The sequence below is a fragment of the Prunus dulcis genome, chromosome 2 (assembly GCF_902201215.1).
Source record: "Prunus dulcis chromosome 2, ALMONDv2, whole genome shotgun sequence".
Lineage (NCBI taxonomy): Eukaryota > Viridiplantae > Streptophyta > Magnoliopsida > Rosales > Rosaceae > Prunus > Prunus dulcis.
Window position 1 is genome coordinate 22886662 of NC_047651.1, and position 25645 is coordinate 22912306.

General features: G+C 38.4%; 5 protein-coding genes, 1 long non-coding RNA gene, 1 other non-coding gene and 1 pseudogene across 9 annotated transcripts; 7 read left to right on the forward strand and 1 right to left on the reverse strand.

Moving 5' to 3' along the window:
- Positions 1-5747: 5747 nt before the first annotated feature.
- LOC117619251 lies at positions 5748-6777 on the forward strand. Its single transcript, XR_004584547.1, has 2 exons — positions 5748-6211; positions 6510-6777. It is a non-coding gene; the product is annotated as an uncharacterized LOC117619251 (long non-coding RNA).
- LOC117620401 lies at positions 6680-6877 on the forward strand. Its single transcript, XR_004584743.1, has one exon. It is a non-coding gene; the product is annotated as a U2 spliceosomal RNA (small nuclear RNA).
- Positions 6878-7619: 742 nt separating this feature from the next.
- Positions 7620-7838, forward strand: LOC117620402 (annotated as a pseudogene).
- A 1829-nt stretch (positions 7839-9667) lies between these two features.
- Positions 9668-13837, forward strand: LOC117617493 (potassium transporter 2). 3 transcript variants are annotated; one of them, XM_034346879.1, is made up of 10 exons: positions 9668-9795; positions 10144-10242; positions 10444-10678; positions 10756-11001; positions 11085-11138; positions 11301-11561; positions 11655-11707; positions 11804-11921; positions 12013-12267; positions 12440-13545. In XM_034346879.1, exons 2-10 carry the CDS (start codon positions 10204-10206, stop codon positions 13543-13545), a joined length of 2367 nt encoding a protein of 788 aa, XP_034202770.1. In that variant the 5' UTR covers positions 9668-9795; positions 10144-10203. The 3 variants fall into 3 exon arrangements, with proteins under 3 accessions (XP_034202770.1, XP_034202769.1, XP_034202771.1); XM_034346878.1 differs by lacking the exon at positions 9668-9795 and adding an exon at positions 9804-9950 and having other exon boundaries at positions 12440-13837; XM_034346880.1 differs by lacking the exon at positions 9668-9795 and adding an exon at positions 10028-10052.
- Positions 13838-14047: 210 nt separating this feature from the next.
- LOC117617495 lies at positions 14048-15320 on the forward strand. Its single transcript, XM_034346881.1, has 3 exons — positions 14048-14685; positions 14767-14830; positions 14956-15320. Exons 1-3 carry the CDS (start codon positions 14380-14382, stop codon positions 15123-15125), a joined length of 540 nt encoding a protein of 179 aa, XP_034202772.1. The 5' UTR covers positions 14048-14379; the 3' UTR covers positions 15126-15320.
- Positions 15321-16234: 914 nt separating this feature from the next.
- On the forward strand, positions 16235-17313 carry LOC117620344 (glucan endo-1,3-beta-glucosidase-like; the record flags this gene model as incomplete). The annotated part of the gene is made up of 1 exon (XM_034350511.1): positions 16235-17313. A coding segment is annotated over one exon (951 nt), but the record flags the coding sequence as incomplete, so codon positions are not given.
- Positions 17314-18314: 1001 nt separating this feature from the next.
- On the forward strand, positions 18315-22420 carry LOC117618707 (mini-chromosome maintenance complex-binding protein). Its single transcript, XM_034348408.1, has 14 exons — positions 18315-18582; positions 18793-18906; positions 18995-19102; positions 19357-19488; positions 19879-19920; positions 20033-20140; positions 20236-20394; positions 20559-20633; positions 20757-20870; positions 21059-21261; positions 21371-21506; positions 21720-21944; positions 22017-22084; positions 22169-22420. The coding sequence occupies exons 1-14, from the start codon at positions 18415-18417 to the stop codon at positions 22281-22283; spliced, it is 1767 nt and encodes a 588-aa protein (XP_034204299.1). The 5' UTR covers positions 18315-18414; the 3' UTR covers positions 22284-22420.
- A 306-nt stretch (positions 22421-22726) lies between these two features.
- Positions 22727-24611, reverse strand: LOC117618662 (expansin-A8). The gene is made up of 3 exons (XM_034348335.1): positions 24308-24611; positions 23641-23953; positions 22727-23452 (listed from the first exon to the last, which is right to left on the reverse strand). Exons 1-3 carry the CDS (start codon positions 24450-24452, stop codon positions 23152-23154), a joined length of 759 nt encoding a protein of 252 aa, XP_034204226.1. The 5' UTR covers positions 24453-24611; the 3' UTR covers positions 22727-23151.
- Between the last annotated feature and the right edge of the window lie 1034 nt (positions 24612-25645).

Consider the following 25645-nt stretch of genomic DNA (forward strand, 5'->3'; position numbering starts at 1 on the left):
ACTTGATAAGCATAATAAAGATAGTGAATTGGTAAGCTTATTGTCCACGTAATTCTTCAAATTTTATACTTCTTTAAGCAGTGGATTACTTGGAAAGCTGTCTAAACCCAAAGGTCTAACTGGGCGACTGGTAGGTTTGAAAAATATGGATAAATATCTTATTGGAATTTTAACGAAAATTTAATTTGATCACTAAGAAAAAAAATTTAGCCAAATTAGTCACTATGTTTTCCAAAGTTTATCATTTTTAGACATTCTGTTATATATTCCATTAAGTGATATTTTTTTATTTTTTTTTAAGGAAGCAGGTTCAGTTTCTTCCTCTAACTTAATGAGTTAGAGTATATTATGCCATTAGTGTTTAAAAATTTAGGGAAATCTTGGATTGAAATTGAAATTGTGAGGTATAAGGTCACGGATTGGATGCTATAGTGAAGTCTGAATTAATTGAGTGAGATATGTATTGTGACTTCATATAATACCAAAATACATTAGTAAGTTGTTGATTTTATTTTAATTTGGTTTGGCTTTTTTATTTTTCTTATACCTCATAATTTCGATTACACCCCAAGATTTTTCCCGAATTGTTAAACTCTAATAGCTCAACACACCCTAATTTGTTGAGTTAGAGGAAGAAGACTGAAGGGACATCCTAAAAAAATAAAAAATAAATTTAATGAAATGGAATGTTTATAAATTGTAAACTTTGAGAAACACAGTTATCAATTTGGTTATAAAAAAAATATATTATAGACCAAATTGAATTTTTGTGTAAAACTCAGTGATAAAAAAGGGACGAAATTTAGAGGTATTACCGTTTTGTTGGTTAGGTCCATCTTCATCTTTCAATCTTTGGTTATGACAAAGATTAAAACCCACTTTATGCAAACCCAATAAACTCACTAATCCAATTACAAACTCCAATTAGAGTTGAACATCGAAACCAGCCCTCCTCACCTTTTAACTATTGTTTTTCATTTTTGCTTCTTCAAGTCCATGTCTGTTTATTTATGCGCTGCAGGCAAACTATCAAAGTCAAAAATGGACAGCAAAACTTCATTTCTTAATCTTTGAAGTAATGAATGACTTTCATTTTTGCAAGAAATGTCAATTTCCTTACATTTTCATGTGGACCTACTGGAGGACTTAAATTGGTTTCACCGTGATTAATTTTTATTTTTATTTTAAAGAGAGAGAAAAAGGAATAGATTAGAGCGTCCCATTAAGCATTTTTCTCTCCTCTCCTAGATCACTGGCTTTTAACCAAAGCAAAAAAAAATCTATTTTGGTTTGACCCTAGAATTTGGAGACCCTTTGGTCTGGTCTGGTGCTACGACTTTAGGACCAATCCAACCTACCATAATATTATCCATAATAAAATAATAATGGTTAGGTAGGGTGGCAAAATTAAATAACTAGTCGTAGAAGTCTTACAAGAGACTTACTCGTTGTTTTATTTTATTCTTCCTTGCATTTAGATTTTAAGTTTGGAGCCTTTAGGCAATGGGATCCAACCGAGTGGAAAATGACCTTAATTTGTAAATAAGAGGTCTTAAGTTCAAATTTCATAACATTTTGGTTGTATGTCTGAGAAACATCCTATCTATAGTTTAGATTATCGCTTATCGTGCATATATACTAACGACGTGCGTATCACAATTGTTTAATTAAATTAAACTAATCTTTCATTAAGAAAGAATGTAATCAATTAAATTCCAACTAAAGTCAATAACACCCATAATTATTCAAAGTTCATGACGGGCGCATGAACATTATTATTTCAGAACAATAAACAAAACCAAAAGGAAGTAAATCAGTCCTGTAATTTGTTATATTCTATATAACTCTATTAGGAAAATCATCAGAACATATATATAAATGATCCAAACAAATTAAGAGAATCAAATCTCATCCTTACCCTAGCTAGCTACCTATCTATCTATAATTCGTGTAATGAGTATATTTACACGTCCCAACCAAACTGGAAACAGAGAAAGAACAAATTACTTCAAGTATCTGCTGCTAACAAATAGAAGGAACAAAACAAGGAAAGAGACCAACTAAACCAATGACTTGTTGAAATCTGGCTGGTTCTGTTCTGTGTGAATAATGTTGTTTGCGGTTGGTTTAGGTGTTGAGGTCGTTGGTTCCTTTGCTGGGTCCGGAAGGTGGATTCGTCCCTTTGGGAAGAAGATTCAAGACCAGGGGCCCATACTTGGCGGCTGCTGCAGCACCAAATCTAGGAGCAGCAGGAAGATGAGAAGAAGAAGCTTGATCTGTATTGTCTGTGTGGCATGGAAACACATGCTGCTGAGGACGGAGATGATGAGGAGCCTCTTCGTGTGATGGGTTTTCTGGTAAAAACACATTGTGTTTGTTGTGTGCTTTAGGAAGCTCGAGGTGATGAAGCTGGTCATTCAAGAGCCTGGCAGATGAACAAGTTGACACAGCTAGTAATATAAGCAAAACGCATAGCATTTGTGCCATTCTTGGGAATAAAATGAGGAGTTTTTTGGTGTGAAATGTAAAGGCTATTAGGCTAAGCTGAGATAGTTTGGTGGTGTGTTGGAGAAGAGGGGGAGGTTGATGGGGATTTTATACGGGAAGCGAGGGAATTATTAAGTGTTGAATTTGAAAACCTCAAACTGTTGCTGCGCGTTGCGTTGCGTTCGTTTGGACAAGTTCGTCTTCCATGACGTGAGAAGCTCAAAGTCGTAGGGACCATAATGTATTGGCAAGGCAAAGACTTGTGACGCGCTACTACGACTTACTTGGAAGTTTTTTCGGTCGATTATGACCTACTTGGAAGTCCACATTCATATATTGTGAACCACTGATATCTATAATTTTCCTCAAATGGGAAGTTTCTTGCCATAACACAATGTGTTGGTGTAATTTCGGATGACGATACTATTAGTCGGATTGACTAGTACTCTTGACTAATGAATTGTATGTTATAAAGGCCCTACTCCTTTCCGGTGGTGGCGTGTGGGGAGGAGTGAGAGTGGGAGAGGCTTTACAGTTACAGCCAGATTTGGATGGCTACACATAGAGGTCAGCACAGGGAGGTTTGACCTAGTAAAAATCTGCCGACTCCTAGCTAGTCCATCAACAGTCCGCGTTTGAGAGTGTACGCGATTCGTCTCGCGCAAGTTAGCGTCTTCGCCACACAACTTCAATTTTTATCTTTCTTTTCTACACCCACCGTCACACATTTTCTTTGTGGAGGTTTGGGCCTGACAGTACAGAAAACTGATTACTAGGCCATCTTCGAAATTTTATCTACTCCACAAACTAGAGAAAATTTTATTTGTAACGATGTTATTCTCGTTGCATGAAAATTTCTCAGTAAAATGACTTGAACGATGTAAAATTATTCATTTTGCCCACACAAAAGATAATTGATAAAGAAAAATTCACTAATATATTTCTAATATTTTAATTCTATACTTGTATCGCTTGAACAAACAAGCAACAAGGTCTTTATGGACTATGGGTTTGCTTAGAGAAATTGCACTTTAATTTTGTCACGACTTGATTGGATTCAATGGACCAGTAAGTCAAGTGTGACCCAATAGAAACAATATTGGACCATCGGGAGACTGACTCCATGAAAAATGAAATGAATAAGAGGAATTAGATACATGAGACTCCCCTCACCTAACCCTTTTTTTTTTCCGACGAACACCTAACCCATTAAATATGTTTAGTTTGGAGACAGGCATTGGAGGGATTAAACCGCGTTGATGTCATGAATTCACCAAATAGTAAAAGAACAAGTTGAAATTTGAAACCTAGAATGGAAATTTGGGCTTCCTGTCGATCCTAGTTCCTTCCCAGACATCAATGCATTATGCACGCATACACACACAATCAAACATGTTGAATCAGCCATGCTTGTAAGAAACTTGTAATTTTCTTTTCTTCCAGAAAACATGTAATTCAAGTTATTAATAGCAGTTTTCTACCGCACTCGATATGTATGTTAGTATTTTCCTTTCCTAATATGTTAGGACTCAAGATTCAATATTGGAAAAATAGCATATCTTAGAATGGTTTAAAGAGTTCATGGGCACCCTTCCCTTACAAGCTAGTTTTTAGAGGCAAGTTCTACCCGTGAGTTCTTAACATTTAGTATCATAGTCTAGTTTCATCATGCAACTGGGTCCAATTCAACGGAAGGGGTGACCTATATGCTGGATTAAGATTATCAATATTATATACGAGCATGAAATCGAGTCATTGAATACTGATAGTTGAGTGAAGCCGCCTCAAATGAAGGAAATAGCTATCACCAAGTCAATGTCGATAGAGTGGGCCAACGAGGACGTTGAGTACAGAAGTGTGATTGAATGTTAGGACTCAAGATCCCACCTTGAAAAAATAGCATATCCTAAAGTGGTTAAAGGGCTCATGAACACTTTCTCTTTACAAACCTTTTAGGGACAAGTTCTACCGATAAGTTCTCTTCTAACCAAAATGAAAAAGATCCAACATGAAAATATAATAATGCAAATAGGTATAGGTATAGGTATAGGTCGTTAGTGAACATTTTTAATTTGACGGTGTCCCCAATTTAATGATGAATCTAGCTTGTGAGTGTAAACCAACCAGTTTGTATGTGCCCCTACACGTGACAGATGTAGCTAGCTATCAATGTCAGAGAGGAAATGGTGTCAATAATCTAGAACCCATTTGGCAGATGGTTATTATTTCTTGTTGAAAATTGGCACGAAATTAAAACCTATCAGAATGAACAGAGAGCTTTGACTATGTCATATATGTCATTCTCACGCGGTTGTTTCGTCACTCAGGACATGATAGTTAATTTAGGATTAACAAAACCTTTAAGTTTAAACTCATCCTTTGGACGTTATTAGTAGTGGAGATTGTGTGAGTCATTACCCAATAATCATCAGTTTCCAGGCTCTACAAGAATGAAACGTTATTTTTCTCCTTTTTGTTGTTGTTGAGGTCAATGGCTCAATGCCCACAGATTTGGACCGGCAACCGAAAGTTGAAAACTCCTTTCTAAAGTAAAGGAAGAAGAAGGAGAGAATATTGGCCCCTTTAATCCCCCTCTTGATCTTATCTTGATTGTCAAAAAGAAGAGGAATTTACATCCATTATTCTTTTGTCTCAATCTTATCATCTCCCTTTCCACATGTACTTATGTATTTTATATACATTATAAAGTTTATGTACACGAAAAACAACTTTGTCACTAATTGTATACAATTGCGCATACACCCAAAAAAATTTATCTTCCCATTCAGTTTGATGATTTAGGATTCGTCGGACTTATATGATTATGTCACACACAAATTAAGATCCACATGAAGCGGCCATGATAATCAGATCCTAGTCTGTACACTGAAAGCAATGAACATTCAGTAATCAATCTAATGCATGGTTCTTCTACCCCCCAGCCCCATATTGATTAAACCCTAGCAATGTTTGTCTGAGAGTGAGAAAGTGCAAAATTGAAATTTAATTTATATGAGTGCAATTTATCATCACGCTGAGCAAACATCTCTGTCTTTTCGTAGGTTTTAAGTATATAAACAAGTAAACATGGCCTAACTCCTCATGGTCCCCAGTAATAATGGACGTACTGTGGTCAAAGACTAGAAAATTATTTATATACAAAAGAACAATTATACTTCTTTATCATTTTGCTCATTGTCAAAGAAAATAAACAAATTAAAGCAATGCATGTATGTCTCCACCACATCAACTCTATAAGTTGGTCTTCTGGCCAACTTTTTATGAAGCTTTGTCGCTCTCTAGATTGGATGACAAGACATTGACACCATGATGGTGCATGCACTAAATTAATAAATCAAAATGAGCAGCATGGCCCTAACCTAACCGCCTCCTTTTTAAACTTTCTTCTTCTCCCTTTTCTCGATTCTCATCAGCCATATCGATTTTATATTGAAAGATGGGTAGGAGGGAGCTCTTGAATGCGCTACTAACTTTGCTGCTTCTTCTGTCCATGGTGTTTCACAGGGGAGCGGCTATGATCAGACGCATTGGCAAGTATCAACAACCGGGAAGCACTAGCCTAAAAGCGTCGCGAAAGGGTTTGGATCTGAAAGACGAATACACGAAAGAAGCCGGTGACAATAATGGCAGCGGAGATTATGATTTTTATGGAGGGCACGGTGATGTCCCGAGCCCCGGCGTTGGTCACTAGATCGATCATGAAGTGAGTCTGCTAGCGCTGTGCGTTTTTTGTTTTTGATGCGTTTCACTTTATATATGTACCACCTTCTTGTTGATACATAATGATATCACGTATACTTTTCCCCATGTATACTATAATACATAGCTCGCTAGGATTTCTTCTTTATATGTTTTCAAATTATCTGGGAGTTTTTGGTAATTGTGTTGTATATGTAAGATATATACATTATTTTGTTAATAAGAGAGTGAATAAAAATGTGTGGATTTGAGTTTGAAAAAGCATGTAGTTTTCTAACCAATCGATGGCTGAATTGGGTCAGGGTGGCCTTGGAGTTTCTACCCAATCTTTGGTATTTGCCTATACGTCAGAATCAGCAGCAGAAATTTTACGACCAAGGAAAAGAAAGTTGTTGTATCCCACATCGACAGGTGGAGAAAAGAAAGACTTGGAGAGCTGATATGAAAGAGATTGCCAGACATTGATGAACTCATACCTTTCTCGGCCTTTTGGCTAAGATCAAGTGTAGTGTCTGTTCGTATCTGTTTAATATCTGATATGTGGGCCAATGGCCCACCTCCTTTATTAAATTATTTTCTTTAGGGGGAGAGCCCACCACAGTAGCTTGATGCTGGGGTTCTCGCACGCTGCCCAAGTGATGCACTACTGCATGGGCCTGGCGTACCCCATTAAATCTAGTCTGAAAATTTGATGGCTGAACCCCAATGGGCTTTTGCATTGTGGCTAAACCAACGCAACTATTTCCTGTGCAGAACGAAAAAGTTGAACGCGCACAACACTCAATCAAAACTGGAATACACTAACAGGTTCTTAGTGTCCGTTGGATATTGCTTATTTGAGATAATAAGTAATTTTTAAAAAATAGTCCAACACGTTCTAAAATTACTGTGAGACTATAAGAGAAAGCAGCTAATGACGTGCTTTTATTTTCTAATTATACGAGAATTAATTTCGAAGAAACGTTAGGTTTAATGATTATGCCGGAATTAATACCAACAACACTTTTAATAAAGAGTTTACCAAAAGTTAAACTGGCCATTAGTAAAAGAAAATTCACTGATATAAGCCCAAATTATAGATAATAAAAGAAGTTAAATAATATTGCATTAATGAAAAGACAATAATGCCCTTAATACTTTTGTAATGTAGCAGGGTGGAAACGACTTTACGTATTTTGTATTATTCTCATATCGCCTGCAAGGTCTGTTGTCGTATACGGAAGCATTTGCCAATAGGGGCTCAAATTCTTGTTCCAGGTCCATCTGATGGTTACACTCGAGGCCAATATGAGAGCAAGAATCTACTTGAAGAAGAGCAGGAAAAAGGTTGCTATATCCGTCGTCGACAGGTTGAGGTGAGGTGAGAATCAGTCGGAGAGTTGGTATAAAAGAGACGGCCCGGCAATACAGACGTACCTTTCTCAGCCTTTTGGCTGAAATTACGTGTAGTATTTGTTCTTGTTAGTTTAATCTCTAGGGGGAGAGTCTATCAAAATAGCTTGATACTAGGGTTCTCGTGCGTCGCACCCCATTGAATCTAGTCTTTGAAATTTATAGCTCAAGCCCAATGGTCCCTTGACTTTCGACTATGTGGTGTGGCCTAAGCTTGCTCGTTGTGCCACGTATCTGATCTCAACCTAACCCTACGATAATGAAATGAGGATAATTTTCTAACACTTCGTTGACTATGTGTTGGAAAATAAATTGAATTAAGCTATAATTTTCGGACACTTTGTTGACCAATTTGGAACACTTTACTATCAAGCGATGTGAGATACTGTTGACAACGATAGTCTAAATTATAAATTTTCGCTAATTTATGTAAGGTGAATGCTAACAACATACTTTCTAAGATTTTTTTATTTATTTATATATTTTTTTAAAAAGTGGTGTATTAATATTCCCGCTCATGTCTCGTGTTTGATGAGAGGGGAATACTTTAGTTCCTAGACAAATTCTTAGAACAGAATCAATATCCCAAACTTAACCACGTTCTTCTTGTTTTTTAATGATTAGATAAATATATATCTACATATAAGATACTGTCTCTTTACTGATCAGTGAATATTGAGGGACATTCGCTATGGTCGGTTGTTGGACGCTTTTACCATTTGGTCAGTTCATTCATTTAATCTTCATATGCACACAAATCCGCCATGATTCACTGGCATCAGCTTTTTCATGCCATCCAAATATAAACTTCAAATCCATCTCCTATCATACCAAAATAAACACCAAATCTTACCCAATACCCAGTTGCCAGCTGTTTGTGGCCACTGAGTGTTGAAGCTCAACTGCCCAAGTAGTAGTGTTAAGTGCCTCATTTGCTGGATTTACCATGTTCCAATATCCAGAGGTTCAGGCTGATTTGCTGGTGTGAAAATGTGAGGTAATATTTCTGTTTTTGCAAATAAATGCATGATGGTTTATAATTACAAAGGCGGAATCTTGAAGAAAATAGCTGTATTTTTGACCAAAATGGAGGTCACGATCTTCTTTTTATTTTTAGTATGGAGATCTCAATCCTAAACCCAGTAAAGAATGAAGATAGCTGATGCAATCAAAAAGTGGTTTAGCTAAAATGTAAAAAAGGACAAAGTGGGTCAGAAAGGGGACGCCCACACTGGCCACTGGGTGATAGAAAAACGGAAAAGACTGAGCCTTTCAGCCTCCATGTTTTTTGTCATGAAGGGTTGGGAAAAAGTTAGCTCCTTTAATACATTTGAGCTAGCATTAGCATGTTCAGTAGCACTTGGCTTCACATGGGTTTGCCCTTTATAACATCCTTATTTGCAAAATCTCTTTTTTCTTTAGCCTTTGGTTGCTCTTGCATTCGTCACTAATACTATATATAAGTTTCTGGAAATTCAGGTTTGGTGTGCTCTTAATTTTGTTTGTTGATTTCTTGAGTTAGCTGCAAACCCATTTAACATTTGTTTAGTGACAGGGATAGTTTACCCTTTCTGTTTATTTCTTATTTTGGTGAAAATTTCTTATTTTGGTGAAAATTTTCTATATACAGAACAAGCTTTCATGGTTTAGAAAGCAAAAGAGACTGAAGGGGTGTAACAATTAGGTGAGAAGTTGGAAAGACCAGAAACTCATAAATGAAATTATTAACTATTCAAAGGCTGTGGGTGTGAGAGAGAAAAAAGGCGGGGATAAGATCAGAACGTAAGAAATGGTCCTTGAAATCAGCTTTGTTTGCGTGGGCACTAGTTGGCTGATTTATCTTTTTCTTTTGGGTGTATGCAACTGTTAACGATTCACGTGGTTTTGCCTTTTCGTTGCCATTACTTAGTTTTTTTTATTTGGCCATCTACTAATTTTCTCCTATTTCGTTATGTTTTTCATGTGAAAAATGTAAAGTTTAGTTCCACATGCATTACTGAATACACAGTTAAATTGAAGTTCCTTCATCTTTGTCCTATAGAAGGTTGACAGCGACATGTCAGTTTTATTTTGCCTACCCTACCAACCATTATAGGTTGGGGAGGGTAAGACAATAGTGACTGGAAACTGCTGCATAGAGAATGAATGAGGGCCCCTTCTCCATTTATGAGTCTTTATCTGAATAATCTAGTGCAGGCGATCACAACTTCTTTTTATTTTTGGTATTTGCCTCTTTGCCAAAGGTTGTGGGCTTTTGGGTTTCATCTCTTTGAGTTTTCATTCTTATCCTGGAAATTTGCAACAAAAAAAAAGTTCTCAGCTTTCAAAAATTTGGTGGGAATGTGATACAGGTATGGATGTCATGTGGGCTTATTGGAAAGGGGGGGAATATGCCCTTTTATCTCCTCTATTTCCGAGAAAGTAGAGGGAGCTGGGTGGGAGTTCTTTGAAGTGTGATTATCCCATGAAATCTCTTTAGCTGGATTTTATATAATTTAGATTCTGTTCGAGTTAACCAATGAAACTTGTACTGTCTCAATGCAGATCTGCAGGTAGCTGCGTCCATCTGATGAAATCTAGTCTCAGAGTTGAAAGTTGAGCGCCATGGATCTCGAGAGAGTGAAGTGTTGGGACACTTCAAAGGTTAGTGCTTTATCTTCATAAGTTCAATTTAAGTGTTTCTTTGCTTATGGGCATTATAACCCATTTGTAGTTTCTGCCGGGTATGGTTTTATAAGCAAATTATGTTTGAAAAACTTGGTAAATGATTATAACTTTAGCAGTTCATTTGGTTCTAGAAATGAACTGAATTCTCAGAAAGCTGTATGTTGAACTGCATTTCAGAAGGACTCTTGGAAGAATATTCTGCTTTTAGCCTACCAGAGTCTTGGAGTAGTATATGGGGACCTTAGCATTTCTCCTTTATATGTCTACAAGAGCGCATTTGCAGAAGACATTCAACATTCAGAGACCAATGAAGAGATTTATGGTGTACTTTCTTTTGTCTTCTGGACTCTTACTTTAGTCCCTCTGTTCAAGTATGTCTTTATTGTCCTTCGAGCTGATGATAACGGAGAGGGTAAGTACTGAACAACTGAACAATGCTTTTATTGTCCTGTCTTTAGGTTGTAACCTTTCTTGCATGTTTTTCTGCAGGTGGTACTTTTGCACTGTATTCTTTGATATGTAGGCATGCAAAAGTGAGCCTTCTACCCAACCGGCAACTTGCTGATGAGGCACTCTCTACTTATAAATTGGAGCACCCACCAGAGAAGGAAAAAAGTTCAAGGTTGAAAGTTGTACTTGAGAAGTGCAAGGCCTTACACACTGCTTTGCTAATTCTTGTTCTTCTTGGCACTTGTATGGTAATTGGTGATGGAGTGCTCACTCCAGCTATTTCAGGTAGGCGTCTTTCCAGTTTAAACAATATAAAAACATGTTGCAATTCTTTCTGGTTTGACTAATTCATGTCTATGCTATTTTAGTCTTTTCTGCGGTGTCTGGCCTGGAATTATCCATGTCCAAGGAGCATCACCAGTGTAAGCTTCTCATCTCCTATTTTATTTCGTATAAGATTTTTCATTTCCAATCAATAGTAGTAGAGGACTAATAAAGTTTCTCAACAATCAGTTAATTGTAGACTTGCAGTAATGATTTGCCCATTTTGTCTATTTACATCTATATTCTGCCCCAATTTGCAGATGCAGTGGTTCCAATTACTTGTTTCATATTGTTGTGTCTTTTTGCACTTCAACACTATGGCACCCATCGAGTTGGATTCTTTTTTGCACCAGTGGTGTTTGCATGGCTTCTGTGCATCAGTGCACTTGGCTTATATAACATATTCCAGTGGAATCGGTATATCTATCAAGCTCTCTCTCCATATTACATGTTCAAGTTCTTGAGGAAGACAAGGATAAGCGGATGGATGTCTTTAGGTGGAATATTGCTGTGCATAACAGGTACTTTTGGAAAATATTTGCATATAATATATTCCTGTATATATTTTGTTGTTGTCCTGCATATTGATGAATAATGTGTGGCTATGCATGCAGGCTCGGAGGCCATGTTTGCTGATCTTGGCCACTTCTCATATTCTGCTATTCAGGTAAGTCTTACATTCCTCGTAGTGTCTTCTCTATGCATTGTGAATACTGATTTGGATACTAATAAGGGAGTTGCAACCCCCACTGTCTTAGTGCAGGTTGCTTTTACCTTTTTGGTTTATCCAGCACTTATATTGGCATATATGGGTCAAGCTGCTTACTTATCACAACATCACCACACCAGTCACCGGATTAGTTTTTATGTCTCAGTTCCAGGTATGTGTTCGTCATTCTTGTTTTATAGACAGGAATATTATTCAACAACATTTCATTAGAAAATGTGACGACTTTACGTTTTTGGGTACAGAAAGTGTGAGATGGCCAGTGCTTGTACTGGCCATTCTTGCTTCTGTTGTGGGAAGCCAAGCAATCATCAGTGGAACATTTTCTATCATAAACCAGAGCCAGTCACTAGGTTGTTTCCCAAGAGTCAAGGTTGTTCACACTTCTGACAAGGTACATGGCCAGATATATATCCCTGAGATCAATTGGATGCTCATGATCCTCTGCATTGCAGTGACCATTGGATTTAGAGACACAAAACACCTGGGGAATGCATCAGGTAAGTTGGTCTTTATATATTTTTCTAGATTCATATTATAAAGTTCATCTCTCATTCATAGAGTCTGCCTAAATTTCTTATCATGAATACATCCAAAGGCAGCTAATTAAAATTTTAAAATCATTAATGTTTCTTGAAGTACTAAGCAGCAGTTTTTATTTATTTATTTCAGGGTTAGCAGTGATGGCGGTTATGCTAGTGACAACATGCCTCACTTCCTTGGTGATCATCCTTTGTTGGCGCAAGCCACCTATTCTAGCTCTTTGCTTCCTAATCTTCTTTGGATCTATTGAATTGCTCTACTTCTCAGCTTCACTCACAAAGTTCCGGGAGGGTGCCTGGCTCCCCATCCTTCTTGCTCTGTTCCTCATGACTATCATGTTTGTTTGGCACTATGCAACCATCAAGAAGTACGAATTTGACCTCCACAACAAGGTTTCCTTGGACTGGCTTCTAGCGTTGGGTCCAAGCTTGGGAATTGCTCGAGTCCCTGGCATTGGCCTAGTGTTCACAGATCTCACCTCTGGCATTCCTGCTAACTTCTCCCGCTTTGTAACCAACCTCCCTGCTTTTCACCGCGTTCTAGTTTTTGTGTGTGTAAAGTCGGTCCCTGTCCCTTATGTTCCGCCTGCTGAGCGCTACCTGGTGGGTCGTGTTGGTCCTGCAGCTCATCGGTCCTATAGGTGTATTGTTCGGTATGGATACCGTGATGTTCATCAGGATGTTGACTCCTTTGAATCAGAACTAGTTGATAGGCTGGCTGATTTCATCCGATATGATTGGTGTCGAACACAGAGAACTAGCTCATGCACTGAGGATGATGCATCAAGGTCTACTGATATGAGTGACAGTAGACTGGCTGTCATTGGAACAGTGGCATTTTCTGGTGCACCAGCTTATGAGATAGAGGAGACTCAACCGGCAAGTGTATCTGTTGGTTTCCCAACTGTAGAAAGTATAACAGATGTTATTGAGATGGAACCAGTTGAAAGAAGAGTGAGGTTTGCCATTGATGATGACTCTCAGGCTGATAGCCGGACTGAGAATGCCATGCAGATACGTGAAGAGCTCGAGGATCTGTATGCAGCTCAACAAGCTGGGACGGCGTTTATACTCGGGCACTCACATGTTAAAGCAAAGCAAGGTTCATCTATCATGAAGAGATTGGCCATTAACTTTGGGTATAATTTCCTGAGGAAGAATTGCAGGGGGGCAGATGTGGCGCTCAAAGTGCCACCAGTGTCCCTTCTTGAGGTTGGGATGGTTTATGTTGTCTAGACCAGACAGACATGTAATTACCAAATAGTTTTGTCTTTGTTTGCTCACTCCTGTAGCAGAGAGAGTGGAAAGGGATGTGCTAGGAAGATGATTGTGTAGTTCAAAGAGGTCTGTAGAAAAATGTTACTCTACCACGCCATCAGTCTCACAGATGATGCATTTAGCTAGATTACTACCAGAAAACTGTGAAAATTACTACTTTTTCTTGGGTCGATGTCAGACCTGACTTGTCATGATCTTATGCCATCTTCAGATTTTACTGTAGTCTGGGAAACCTAATTATTTGGAACAATCAACCTGTTCTACACTCGTAAACTATATGAACAATAATGTATGTATAACCTAACTCTATTCGTAAACACGAATCTTGCCTCCTTATACTGAAGTTCGGATTCCAGCCCCATGAATTAGAATAGTTTTAGACTATCAATTGTACAAGGGAAAAATAAAACACCAACTCTGTTCAACATGGCATGTGCGCTTGCATCCTAAATGATGTGGATCTGAGGACCTGGATCCAAATCACCCATTTAATAAAATGAGTGATCTGAAAATAAACTTGGTTTTTCACTAGCCATCAGTCTCAGATTCTATAAGATACTTGAATTCTGGATGAATGACTTTGGAAAAAACCAAATGACTGCTTTGATAAAGGGCCACGTAGTATTATGCTGACCACCAAGCCTAGTGAGTGGCAGGCATGCTATCTTTCTCTACGCGTGGCTACTATTTAGTCGTCTAAATAGGCTAAAGATTCAGACACGAACACCCTAAACACCAACAACATACAAGGAGCAAAATTAACTTCATTAATTTTTGCAAAGCAAAGCAGACATGGGAGTTCTAAGAACACTTCCTTTGACCCCTCCACACGGCAAGTTCCCTTCAAATTTTGGAGTTGCAGAGTGCTTATCAAACCGTGGCGGGTTCGTCAGCAAGAGCTCTCAGTTTAGGGTCTTAGCTAAAACAGAGAAGGGTGAGAAAGGTGACAAGGAAGAACCCAAGAAAACCAAGCAGTCATTGTTTAGCAGTGTGACAGAAGCACTTGATTTTTCTCAGACCAGGTCTGTAGAGGACGCTCTGCTTATTGAAGATGCTAGAGAGGCCACCAAGTCTGGAGAGAAAATGTCCAGGGAACAGGTATGTTGAAAATTAAAATGCTTTCAAACTAGCTCATTGTTTTAAAAAATTTGCTAATTGGGTTTTCTTATTTTCATGCAGTATGGGGCTCTGAGAAGGAAAATTGGAGGAACATACAAGGATTTCTTCAAATCTTATGTTGATGGTATGTAGAAACTTTGAAATTATAGTGTGGTTCAATCCAAATAGCAGCACTCTTTTCTCAATATTTTGGCTCAATGTTGTTGTGATTTTCCTAACTTCGGTAATGGTTTTTCAATTGGAAATCAGTGGATGGGCAATATGTGGAAGAAGGCTGGGTGGACAAAACGTGCAAGGTTTGCAAGAAAGACACAGGGGGTGAGCCAAGGCAAGTGGACAAACTTGGAAGATATGTTCATGTGGCGTGTATGGAGAAATCGAAATCTGGCAACTTTTTTACCAGACTTTTCTCAGGATGAAGAGAGAGAACATGGTGCTTGTATTGTATATCTGATATCCCAGAGCCTAACTGGTGATGCGATGTGATGCCAATTTTAGATACAAAAATATATGATTCAATGTTGGGTAGAAGATTTGAGAACTTAGCTTGTTTTTCTCTTTTAATTGTAATTGATGAGCATTGAGCAATGAAGTGATCATAGTATGAACTAAAATATGCAGCAGGGCAAATCCATTCAAATTTCGTTTGACCAAGCATTCGAGTAAAAACAAAAACAGATGGAGCTACAATATGATACGATACATATAATGTAAACTTGGTAACATGTGATTTAAAGCAATTTGCAAGCAAACCAAGGCCTCAAACTGTGTTTAAAGATTGTAGGAAACCTTCCCCTTTTTGTTCGTTTAAGTTTCCCTTTTCTCAACAATCCTGGGTTTGATTTTCCTCTGTTAATTAGGAGTTATGTCTATTTTCCTGGTAGAAATGGGGTTTGGTTTAACCTATAAAAGAGCCTAGTTTAGAATTGTATTTTGCAAATTATTCATACAATCAATCAAATCAAGCTTCGAGTTGCAGACGTTGTCTAAGCTTCATAGCAATCATTGCAATGGCCTGCAACGTTCAATCGCTCTGTCTCATCTTCTCCATCACGCTTTCGGTGCTACTTGGACCAAATTTTGCAGGTGAGTTTATTGTTACAAACTCTTGTAATGTTTACAATTGATTCTCTTATAATTAGCCTTGTTTTGCTCGTGCTCAAAGTTTTATCATACATGTGAACTTTATTTTTTTGGTATTCGTTGTCAATATGATTAAGATATTGTTAGATTCTGTTTTATTATTTTTTGAGAATGAAAATCATAGACTATATTTAAAGTTAGGAAAAAAAAAAAAAAAAACCTTAAATTTCATCGCCAGACTCTGTTGAATTGAAACTTCGATTTTGAAAGCTGTTCTACTATCCAAAGTACACTTCCTGTAAAAAATTAATTAACTATTTTTCGGGTCATAAAACTGATTGTTTCTAATTGTTTTGATGAACACTGGCCATTATTTCTTTAAAATTTAACGAAGTACTAGTTAGGCAGAAATAGTAAATGTGCTAACATGCTTGTATTTCCCTAATTATCAGGCGCTTCTTCAATTGGAGTATGCTATGGAATGGTGGCCAACAACTTGCCACCACCAAGAGAAGTAATTGACATGTACACATCGAATCAAATCGGACGAATGAGACTCTACGATCCAAACCTAGAAGCATTCGAAGCCCTTCGCAATACTGCCATCGAAGTCCTAGTTGGAGTTAGGAATGAGGATCTTCAACAACTTGCAAACTCCTACTCTGCTGCTCAGAACTGGATAGCAACATACATAACACCTTATTCGCACCAAATCCAATTTCGATACATAGCTGTTGGCAATGAGGTCATTCCAGGAGACTCTGCCCAGTATGTCCTCCCAGCAATGAAAAACTTGCAAAATGCTTTGGGCAATAGATGCATCAAGGTCAGCACTTCAATTGCAACATCAGTCTTGGGTGTATCTTACCCTCCCTCAGCTGGAGCCTTTTCTCAAGACACCATGGAGTACATGGTACCTATTGCTCGATACCTCAATAGCATTGGTGCACCCTTATTAGCCAATGTGTACCCTTATTTTGCCTACATTGGAGACACAATTGACATTTCACTGCCTTATGCATTGTTCGTTTCTGGGAAGGTCGTGACAGACGGTCGTCTAAGTTATGATAACCTGTTTGACTCCATGGTGGATGCATTACATGCAGCACTGGGGAAAGCAGGGGCGCCCCAAGTCCAAGTCGTGGTGTCCGAGACAGGCTGGCCCTCCCATGGGAATGGGATGGTGACAACACCGGCCAATGCACAAATATACAATTCGAACCTAATAAGCCACGTCTTATCGTCCCGTGGAACACCAAGGCGGCCGGGGAACTCCACCGAGACTTACTTGTTTTCCATGTTTAATGAGAACATGAAGCCTGGTGCAGCAGTGGAGCAACACTGGGGTCTCTTTCATCCCAACAAGTGGCCCGTTTATCCAATCAGTTTCCTGTGAACAAAAATTAAAGAACAAAGCATGGTTTCAGTAATTTATGTGGTTATACAGTTAGGATTTGTTATTTATTTTCATAATTAGGATGTAATTTGTCTCTAAACATTGCAACATTATTAGATTTCTTGTCACCAGCCAAAAGTTTGAGTTTATTTAAGCATTATCCAATTTTGATTTTCTCCTACTTTGTTTTTTGGTCTGTTTTTCTCTCCTACGTTTGACTTGAGAATCGATGATGCAATTGATTCAGCTAAGCACCAAATGAAGAACTTCAACAATACATTGACAACAGGAACCAGACTTTTACTATTATATGCTTAATTAACCACACTCAAATTGAAGTCCATAGAATTCAACCATTAACAAACTAAAAGTAAAGAGATAAGCAGATGCAGATGAAAAACGGGTACCAGAGGGTTTTGTAGCAAACGACCATGATCGCCGAAAATCGGCGAACTTGTAGAAGGTGGCCATCACTATAATCTGTGAATCTGAGTTATTCAACTCGGGCAAGCTCGAAATCGGTACTGGAACGGTGGGCCCAGAGAAGCACCTGAAAAGTCTCGTGCTTTGACGGACGCCATGAAATTCACCTGGAAAGTCTAATTGGGTTAAATCAAAGAACAGTTGAAGATGAAAATTTGACGGTTCCTAAATTGAAAGAGGGTGGGGTGAAATCTAGGGTTACGGTTTATAGAGAAGGTGATGAGGTGTTAGAAAAATCGGTCTAGGCGACCACCTAGGAGCTAGGCGGGAGGACACCGCCACGATTTACCCCTAATCGTTAGGGGCAGGCGCCAGGGACTCAGGCGGCGCCTAGGCGGGTCTGGGCGCCTCGGCAGACTGCTGAAGGAACAAAGAAGAAGAAGAGGAACGAAGATCACGCCGTCCACCTGGCAGCCACCTAAACGTTTGATTAATCGAAATATGTCCTCAAACGTTGTAAGGGCATTTTTGACTTTTCGAATTTCATTTGTGCTGTTTAGTTTCCCACATCCAACGGTCCAAAAGTCATCTGCCGCATCTAACGATCCAGAAGTCATTACAGTCTTCTCTTTGTAAGTTGTAATTGTAAGAAGATGTAGGCAGTAACCTAAATGGCGGGAACAAACAGTGCTTAGCGGGAAAATCCAATTACCTTACTTAAAAGCGCGGGAAGCCGCTCTCAAACGGCACAAAGAGAGACTGAGAGTGGAAGAGGGAGGGAGATAGAGGATCATTTGCAATCAGATATGGTGGGATTAGCGTACGACTGCTTGGCGAACCCTCTCGGAGCCGTTCGATCGACGTTCGAGAAGGCCATCGCGTCGGGATCGGACCCCGCCTCCTTCGACGGCCGGGACTGGGGCGCCGTTGATCTCTTCCGTCACTTTCTCTTCGAGGACGATGGTCTCACTCAGGTCCACACCCTAAGCCTACTTTTAATTGTCATTCCCTTTGATTTGGGCTCATTTGTTGTCCTTGAAAACCCTAATTGTGTAGTTTTCCCATTAATCTCTTGTGTCTATCTTGACCTAGATATTATCACATCTGTTGTTAAAAGTCTTTCCCTTCAAATAGTTTTTTGTGTGATATGTGTCTTCGTTTCATCACTGTTTGGGAAAATTTAGGTGCCAATTCTGAATTCTGCAACTATAAGATGGGTTCAGCCCAACACTCTGGTTCGGTTTCGGGGAATGATACAGGACATGTTGGGAAATGAGTTCTATGTTGGTGCTTATAAGGTATCTTATGCCCTCTGATCATTTTCCGGTGACCCAAAATAGGCTAATTTATGTGCCACTAAAACAATGTGTTGTGGCTCTTTTGAAGGATGGCTCGGTTTGGAGAACCAACAAGTTTACGGATGTTCCTCAATTCCCTATGGATACTTCACCGGACATGCGATTATGGGAGCGCCGTATGCTCTACTGCATCCCGGTGAGTTCTCTATACTCAAACTCTTCCTTCTTTGTAGAATATGACATCAGCTTCTGTTCTTAGCACATAACCATATGCTTAGTATTGGTTATTGGTTGTTTGTTGTACTTAAGTTTTCTTTTTGTTAGGGTAAATGACACTCCTTGAATTTCAGGGTGCCTACTACCATATTCAGTTTAGATGTGTGGAATTAAAATTGTGGATCGTTCCATGATCTGATTCTTCTTGGGTTGTTATCTTGTTTACGTCTTTAGGTGCCAGGACAGAATTCATGGACTGAATCTCCTTCTGAAGCAGTGATGTATAGAAGTATGAATTCGGCAACCCAACAAAGAGAGAAGCGCCATAGATTGGATGTTGAAGCTACTGATAACATGGATTGCAATGTAATTCCATTCTGATAATCTGCGTATTAACTGTTCACTTAACTCGATTTGCAGTAAAAGGATAATCATATTTAAGTAGAAAAGGCAAACTGCATTACAATGGTAATTTTCCTTATGGTCATCTTTGTTCTGAGCTCCGAAGCAGCTTAAAACAGCATGTTATATGGATTTAGGAAGTTTTTTCTTAGCAAAATAAGTAGGAAGCTTTCTGAAGGGGTTTCCTGTTAATTGGATTGTTATAATTTACTTGATAGACTAGGTGCATTCATCATTATTTTGGGCCTTGATGACTTGATGATTTTTTGGGGCTGCACATGTGATTCTCTGAAGCTTTAGCTTTGTAAAAATGTCTTCTTGTTTGTCTATCTGACACACTGCATTCAATGACAGGTCTCAGATGAAGGAGTTGAATGCTCTCCTGCCAAAAAGCTGGTAAGTAGAACAAATTTCAGTTTATTTTGCTCTTTTATTTTATTAAAAATCATTATTTTATGATTCTGATGGAATATAAATTTATTTTACTAAATTTCTTCTCCTTTTTCAGAAAGAGGATGGACGTCTTCAGTCTCAGGAGTCAATTACTGAGGGCACCAGCTCTAGTATGATTATGGGGCCTGATGTCAACAGGGATTCGCTTCCTTGTCTTATTAAGGTACATTGGTCAATTAGTTGTATCAATAGAAAAATGATGAACTGAGATTTGTTCTCTCTTTTTGTGAAAGCTGATGAAACTGTTATGGTTATCAGATATATGATTGTCCAGAGTCTGACTTAAAGCTAAATGAGGTTTTTGAGTTTGTTGGAGTCTTCACTTTCGATCCAGAGTTCAAAGTGGACAAGGATGAATGTGATGATTTCACAAATGGTTTCAGTGAAGATGTGTTAGTTCATTTTCCCCCTAATAAGGTATTGGCTGTGTCTTGCATCTACGCAACTGTTGGTCTCCATATATATGAACAAAGGACTAAATCTTGCATGTTTTTTTTTTCTTTCTGTACAGCTTGTTTGTTAGTATCTTGTGTTGGACTATAAGTACGTAGCTCACTTAAATACGTTTTCCTTTGGTGCAGGTACCACGTCTCCACTGTTTTATTCACAGGAAACTTGCAGTTCATGACTTCCTACCTCATTCCCCTACAGTGGAGGTGATTTTGTGGTCATTATAGTCATGTTTCTTCAAACGAAGGACTTATATACCTACCTGTGTGTATTTACTATTTATGCTAACGTGGTTGTGTTGACAATGCAATTATTATCTGATCTTATAGCCAAAGCCCAACTTGGTCAAAGAGATCAGGGAAGCTCTCTTGGGACATCTTACAGCTATTCTTGGTAATGATGGTGTAGCTGCTCATTTCATGCTGTTACATCTCTTGTCCACGGTAAATGGTGCCTTCTCATATCAAACTTTTTAGTGTTGGATCCGCATGATGGTACTTCTACATTATTTTTGTTCATCTACATCCCTTCTGAGTCCATTTCTTATCTCAATCTCTCAAATTACTTCTGCCCCTTCCCTCTCTTCATCTCCTGTACTTATGAGGTATATGATTTATTATGGTTTTGACAGGTGTATTCTAGAGTTGAAACTGTTGCTGTCGGGAAGCTTTCACTGAATCTCACTTGTTTTAGCAAAGAAAGTGTACCTGTGTTTGGCACTCCGCTTCGCCTTGCTATGAAGAATCTTTTACCATTCACACAATGTATATCCCTGACAGTTGATTATCTCAACACTGCTTCTCTCGCACCAAGAAAGGATTATGAGACAAACAGGTAATCAGATTTCTAATTCCTTAACCGAGTATAATTTTCCTTTCAGTAGTAATTTTTTAATTTCTAAGTATCAATTTTGTTATAGTTTTAACTCTTCACATTGCTCCAGGCTGATAACTGGAGCTCTACAGCTGGCTGAGGGTTCACACTTGATCTTTGATGAGACCCATTTGGAAGCTGGAACTCTCAACTCTGTTGGGGTTGAAAATGCAAGAGTGCTTAAAACTTTAATGGAGTTGCAAAAGGTGATTTTTTGTTTTATTATGCATATGAATGTACGTGTATATTTATGTATTACTGCTTAGTGCACTAAGATTGGAAAACTTTGCATGGATTGATCCTTAGTAGTAAACAACGCATTCCTGAGAATTTTAATAGAATTTGTGCGTCATGAGATTATTATGTTGTTCATAAAGTATTGTGCTAAACACGTGATACATTTAATTTGTATGTTTCAGGTGGAATACGATTTTAAGTTCTATAAACTGGACATGGCAGCTGACATCAAAATGCTTATTTTATCTGAAGGCAAATCAAACATTTTGCCTGCTGATATAGTGTTACCTTTCCACCCTTCTTCAGTTGGTTCCTCTGAAGTTGCTGCAGAAGCACTAGAGGCTTGGAGATGGTACTTGGCTACTCTTAGATCATTGCCACATTCTATTGAGCCGGAAATGCAGAAGGTAAGAGTTAGCTTGACATCAACAATTAACCTCTAAACCCGAGCATAATTCTCATGGGTTGATACCTTACAGGTGATAGAAAATGACTTGGTTGCAGCAAGGCAAGAAGATAGGAAACTTGGCACCCAAGATTTTAGCAGGTTAGAGACTGGAAGATTTTCCAAATGTTCTTGTATCTTCAAGTTTTGTTTATCATCTCATCTGAAATTTTCCTTTGCTTGCAGATTGCTGACAATGGGCCGTCTGATGTCTATGAGTTTTGGTGAAACCAGCCTATCATTAGAACATTGGCAGATGGTTAAGGAACTGGAGAGGTTACGAAAAGAGAGGCTCAAGTGAAAGTAAAAAATTACTACTGGGAATTGTTCTAATTATTAACTGGTGTAAATTATAGCCTATGGCTCTTGCTGGCCCCAAGTCCGGAACTTTTTGTAAGAAAATAGTGTCATTTAATAATAGTGTGCTGCCTATTCACATTTTTTTGTTGCCAAATTCACATCAAATTTCAGATTGTTCAAAACGGTGGGCCCTTTGTGTTTGGTTACTGACTACCTCTTTAGATTCTCTTTAGTCTTTGCATTCGGTAGCCAGGTTTTCCTATTTCTCGAGTTCCCCCTTTACCAAATCAACCCCAAATAGCTTGTAGCTCAAGTAGCGTAGGTTGATATGCTCAGAATCTCAGATGATAATGGTCATTAGTTGCATCTTTTCTAAAGAAAAGCTCCTATTAATACACTCATTGATCTAATATTGTAGTAGTTGAAAAATAAAATAAAAAAAAATTGCTGAGAACTTAAAAGGAGTTTCCATAGAAATCCACAAAGTATATAATTAAGATACCAAGTACAAAGTTGCCCCAGCTGGGCTCAGTACCCTGTTAGGTATGGTATGAGTAATAAATCTGCATACCTACCTACCACCTTCAAAGACATTAATGTGCATTTTGCTTCAAAACAAACAAAATGCATCTTCAAAATGGACGATTTCTGCGAACCATATGATTCACAATCTCCACCGTTACTATAAATAATATATATAGCAGGCCTTGCGGGTGCCAAATTAGCCACCTCAGCAATAACATTTGCCTCTTTCCTAATCTACCCTGTCTGTCTCCCTCTCCTCTCTTCCCTTTCCCAAGCAATCAAATATACATATACAAATCACCCTGCGCCATTTCTTCCAAACTTTTTACTGTTTATAAAAAAGTCTAGAATTGACCGCCCGAAAATGTTTGACCAAACTGCCAGTTAGCTGGCACAGCATTGCTGGTCACAGTTCTACCGTCACTGGTGGTGACTTGGAAAGACAGAGCCTGGCCATTGAGGTAAGAGTTGCTCTGCCAGTTCTGGCCCCAGTTCCTTGACATGGCTTGCCACCCTGTTTTGGACCCCTTGATTGAAACAGAGTGCACATCCCCTGCACCTCCAACGTTTGTGATCAAAACCAAGTTGAAGTAAGAGTGACCGTTGATGGTGAATCTTATCCCTCCCTTTTTCACACAAGAAACCCTGCACATACCAACGCAACCATGTTAAAAATGTCACTAGCTCACAAATAAAATTATTGTTTGCAACCGTCACTCTGAAAAATTATTCGTGAGTGTCTATATGAACACAACCATGTTGATGTGACTAACTCACAACACAAATAAAACTATTATATGTGACCGTCACATCGAAAATTGCTTTTTTTTTACCTTCTGAAGGAGACGGGGACAATTCCGGCTCGGTATTGAGCAATTTGTAAGAAGGCAGGCTCAGCCAAATCAAAGTGCTGGAGAGGAGGGTTGCACCAGCCACCATTGTCATTAGACTGAGCTAAGTTAGGAGGGCAGAAGTTTGTGGCAGTGACTATGATGCTGCCGGGGAGGCACCATTTGGGGTCACTGTCACATCTCATCTCATAACAAGACCCACAGCTCAAGCCATCGTTGAACAGAGCTGTGCTGAGAGCTGCAGTGTTGGTTCCATACCCTTGGCTATACAAATTTCCATATCCACAAGCACCTCCTGCAACACCAACATATATGATCCCATCAATTCATGGTAGAAATTTACAGTTTGAGCTACTATCTGCCCTTTTGTACATTTTCGGTTTCACCCAAAAGCTCAAATGACACTAAAGTTTCTAACTTCAACACAAAATTACCCCAAAAGGGAAGAAAACTAGTAAGAGAAAAGAAAGAAAGTGACTTGGAATGAAATTTACAGCTTGAACTACTATCTGCCCTTGTGTGCATTTTGGGTTTTTACCCAAAAGCTCAAATTACACTAAAGCTTTTAACTTTAACACAAAAATTATCCCAAAGTGAAGAAAAACAGAAAGAGAGAAGAAAAAAAGAGACTTGGAACTTGGTAACTTACCCATTGTGCCAGAGGCATCACCCCCACCATAAAATGTGGCATGACCACCTTCCCATCCTCCTCCATAGTCACCATAAGTGCCTTGAAGACATAGATTGAGAACAGAGTACAGAATAGCAATGGCTAAGTGTGAGGTAAAAGCCATTGTTGTGTATATTTTTTGTGTTGTGAGAAAGAATGGGAGATAGCGGAGAGAAAACTTGCTTGACTATTGACTGCAAAGTGGTGAGTGCTTAGCTTTAGGGAATTGGGGTTTTCTTATATAGGGAGTTGAAGGCATTGGTTGGGGCGTTTGGTGGGGGCTGTATACCCAGAAAGAAAGAGACAAGTTTAGCGTTGTTCACTTTTTAGAGAGCAAGAGAGAGCCAAAGCCACATAACACATTCATATTTTCAGGTCATATTACAAGAATCAATGTGCACATGCAAATGTTCCAGTAAGACTTACCAACTGCTGAACCCAATGACCCCACCTGCACATGCATTTCTCAAACCGTTTTCTTCCCTCTTGCAATTACTTTATACTTCTATAAATTAATCTTATTTTACTCAAATCAAATGCCTTGTCTATCTAAACATTACGTGTACAATTTGGCATTTTTTTCTTCTCAGTTCATTTGCCTGAGATTGCGGAATTTAGCCCTTCAAATGGGGGTGTCTTTAGGTTCACACAAGTCCAATCTGGTGGCCTTGTAGGGTGGATCCAAATGAGCATAATTTGTAAAATTATCAACACCCCATTTTAGCAAACTGTTTGCACACTACGATTCATTAATCTCATTACCCTTTTGCTTAATATATTTTTCTGAAAACCCAAAGGAAAAAAAAGAAGAAAGAATCATTTGAAGAATGCAATGAATGAGCAGAGGATCAACCAGAGAATCCGACATGAAAATCATTAGCATCTTTATGAGATGCTTGAACTATCAGTTTCACGTGTGTGTGATGATTTAAAGAGATTGAAAATCTGCTAATATGTTTGATTTGCTAGACATTAGTTAAGTTAATTAAACAACTAAATCTAATTTCTTTCGACAAATAAATCATTTAGAGATGCGTCATCGAAAGTAGGTAAATGCCAAAGAGTAGATAGATTTCTAGAATAATTTGTCGGTTGAAAAATATTAATAAAAAATAAAAATAAAAACAACGCAAAGTAAAAATAAAAAAATAAAAAAAAACATTGTGAAGAAAAGTACAAATTATATAAAAAAAATTGGTTAGAGTAATTGTCAACCCAAATAGTACACCAACTAGCGTTTGTATATATATAAGTATCACCCATACACTTTTGTTGTGTCCAATACGACGATTTTAACAAATTTAAAATAAAACAAAA

Coding starts and splice junctions, on each gene's coding strand:
- LOC117617493 (XM_034346879.1), top strand. CDS start 10,204: ATGGATCTCGAGAGAGTGAAGTGTTGGGACACTTCAAAG. Junction 11,922..12,012: donor TTTTTATGTCTCAGTTCCAG/GTATGTGTTCGT, acceptor TTTTGGGTACAG/AAAGTGTGAGATGGCCAGTG. Junction 12,268..12,439: donor ACACCTGGGGAATGCATCAG/GTAAGTTGGTCT, acceptor TATTTATTTCAG/GGTTAGCAGTGATGGCGGTT.
- LOC117617495 (XM_034346881.1), top strand. CDS start 14,380: ATGGGAGTTCTAAGAACACTTCCTTTGACCCCTCCACACGGCAAGTTC. Junction 14,686..14,766: donor AGAAAATGTCCAGGGAACAG/GTATGTTGAAAA, acceptor ATTTTCATGCAG/TATGGGGCTCTGAGAAGGAA. Junction 14,831..14,955: donor CTTCAAATCTTATGTTGATG/GTATGTAGAAAC, acceptor ATTGGAAATCAG/TGGATGGGCAATATGTGGAA.
- LOC117618707 (XM_034348408.1), top strand. CDS start 18,415: ATGGTGGGATTAGCGTACGACTGCTTGGCGAACCCTCTCGGAGCCGTT. Junction 19,103..19,356: donor GTATGCTCTACTGCATCCCG/GTGAGTTCTCTA, acceptor TTACGTCTTTAG/GTGCCAGGACAGAATTCATG. Junction 20,871..21,058: donor TGTTACATCTCTTGTCCACG/GTAAATGGTGCC, acceptor TGGTTTTGACAG/GTGTATTCTAGAGTTGAAAC.
- LOC117618662 (XM_034348335.1), bottom strand. CDS start 24,452: ATGGCTTTTACCTCACACTTAGCCATTGCTATTCTGTACTCTGTTCTC. Junction 23,954..24,307: donor TGATGCCTCTGGCACAATGG/GTAAGTTACCAA, acceptor TTGGTGTTGCAG/GAGGTGCTTGTGGATATGGA. Junction 23,453..23,640: donor GTCCCCGTCTCCTTCAGAAG/GTAAAAAAAAAG, acceptor TGGTATGTGCAG/GGTTTCTTGTGTGAAAAAGG.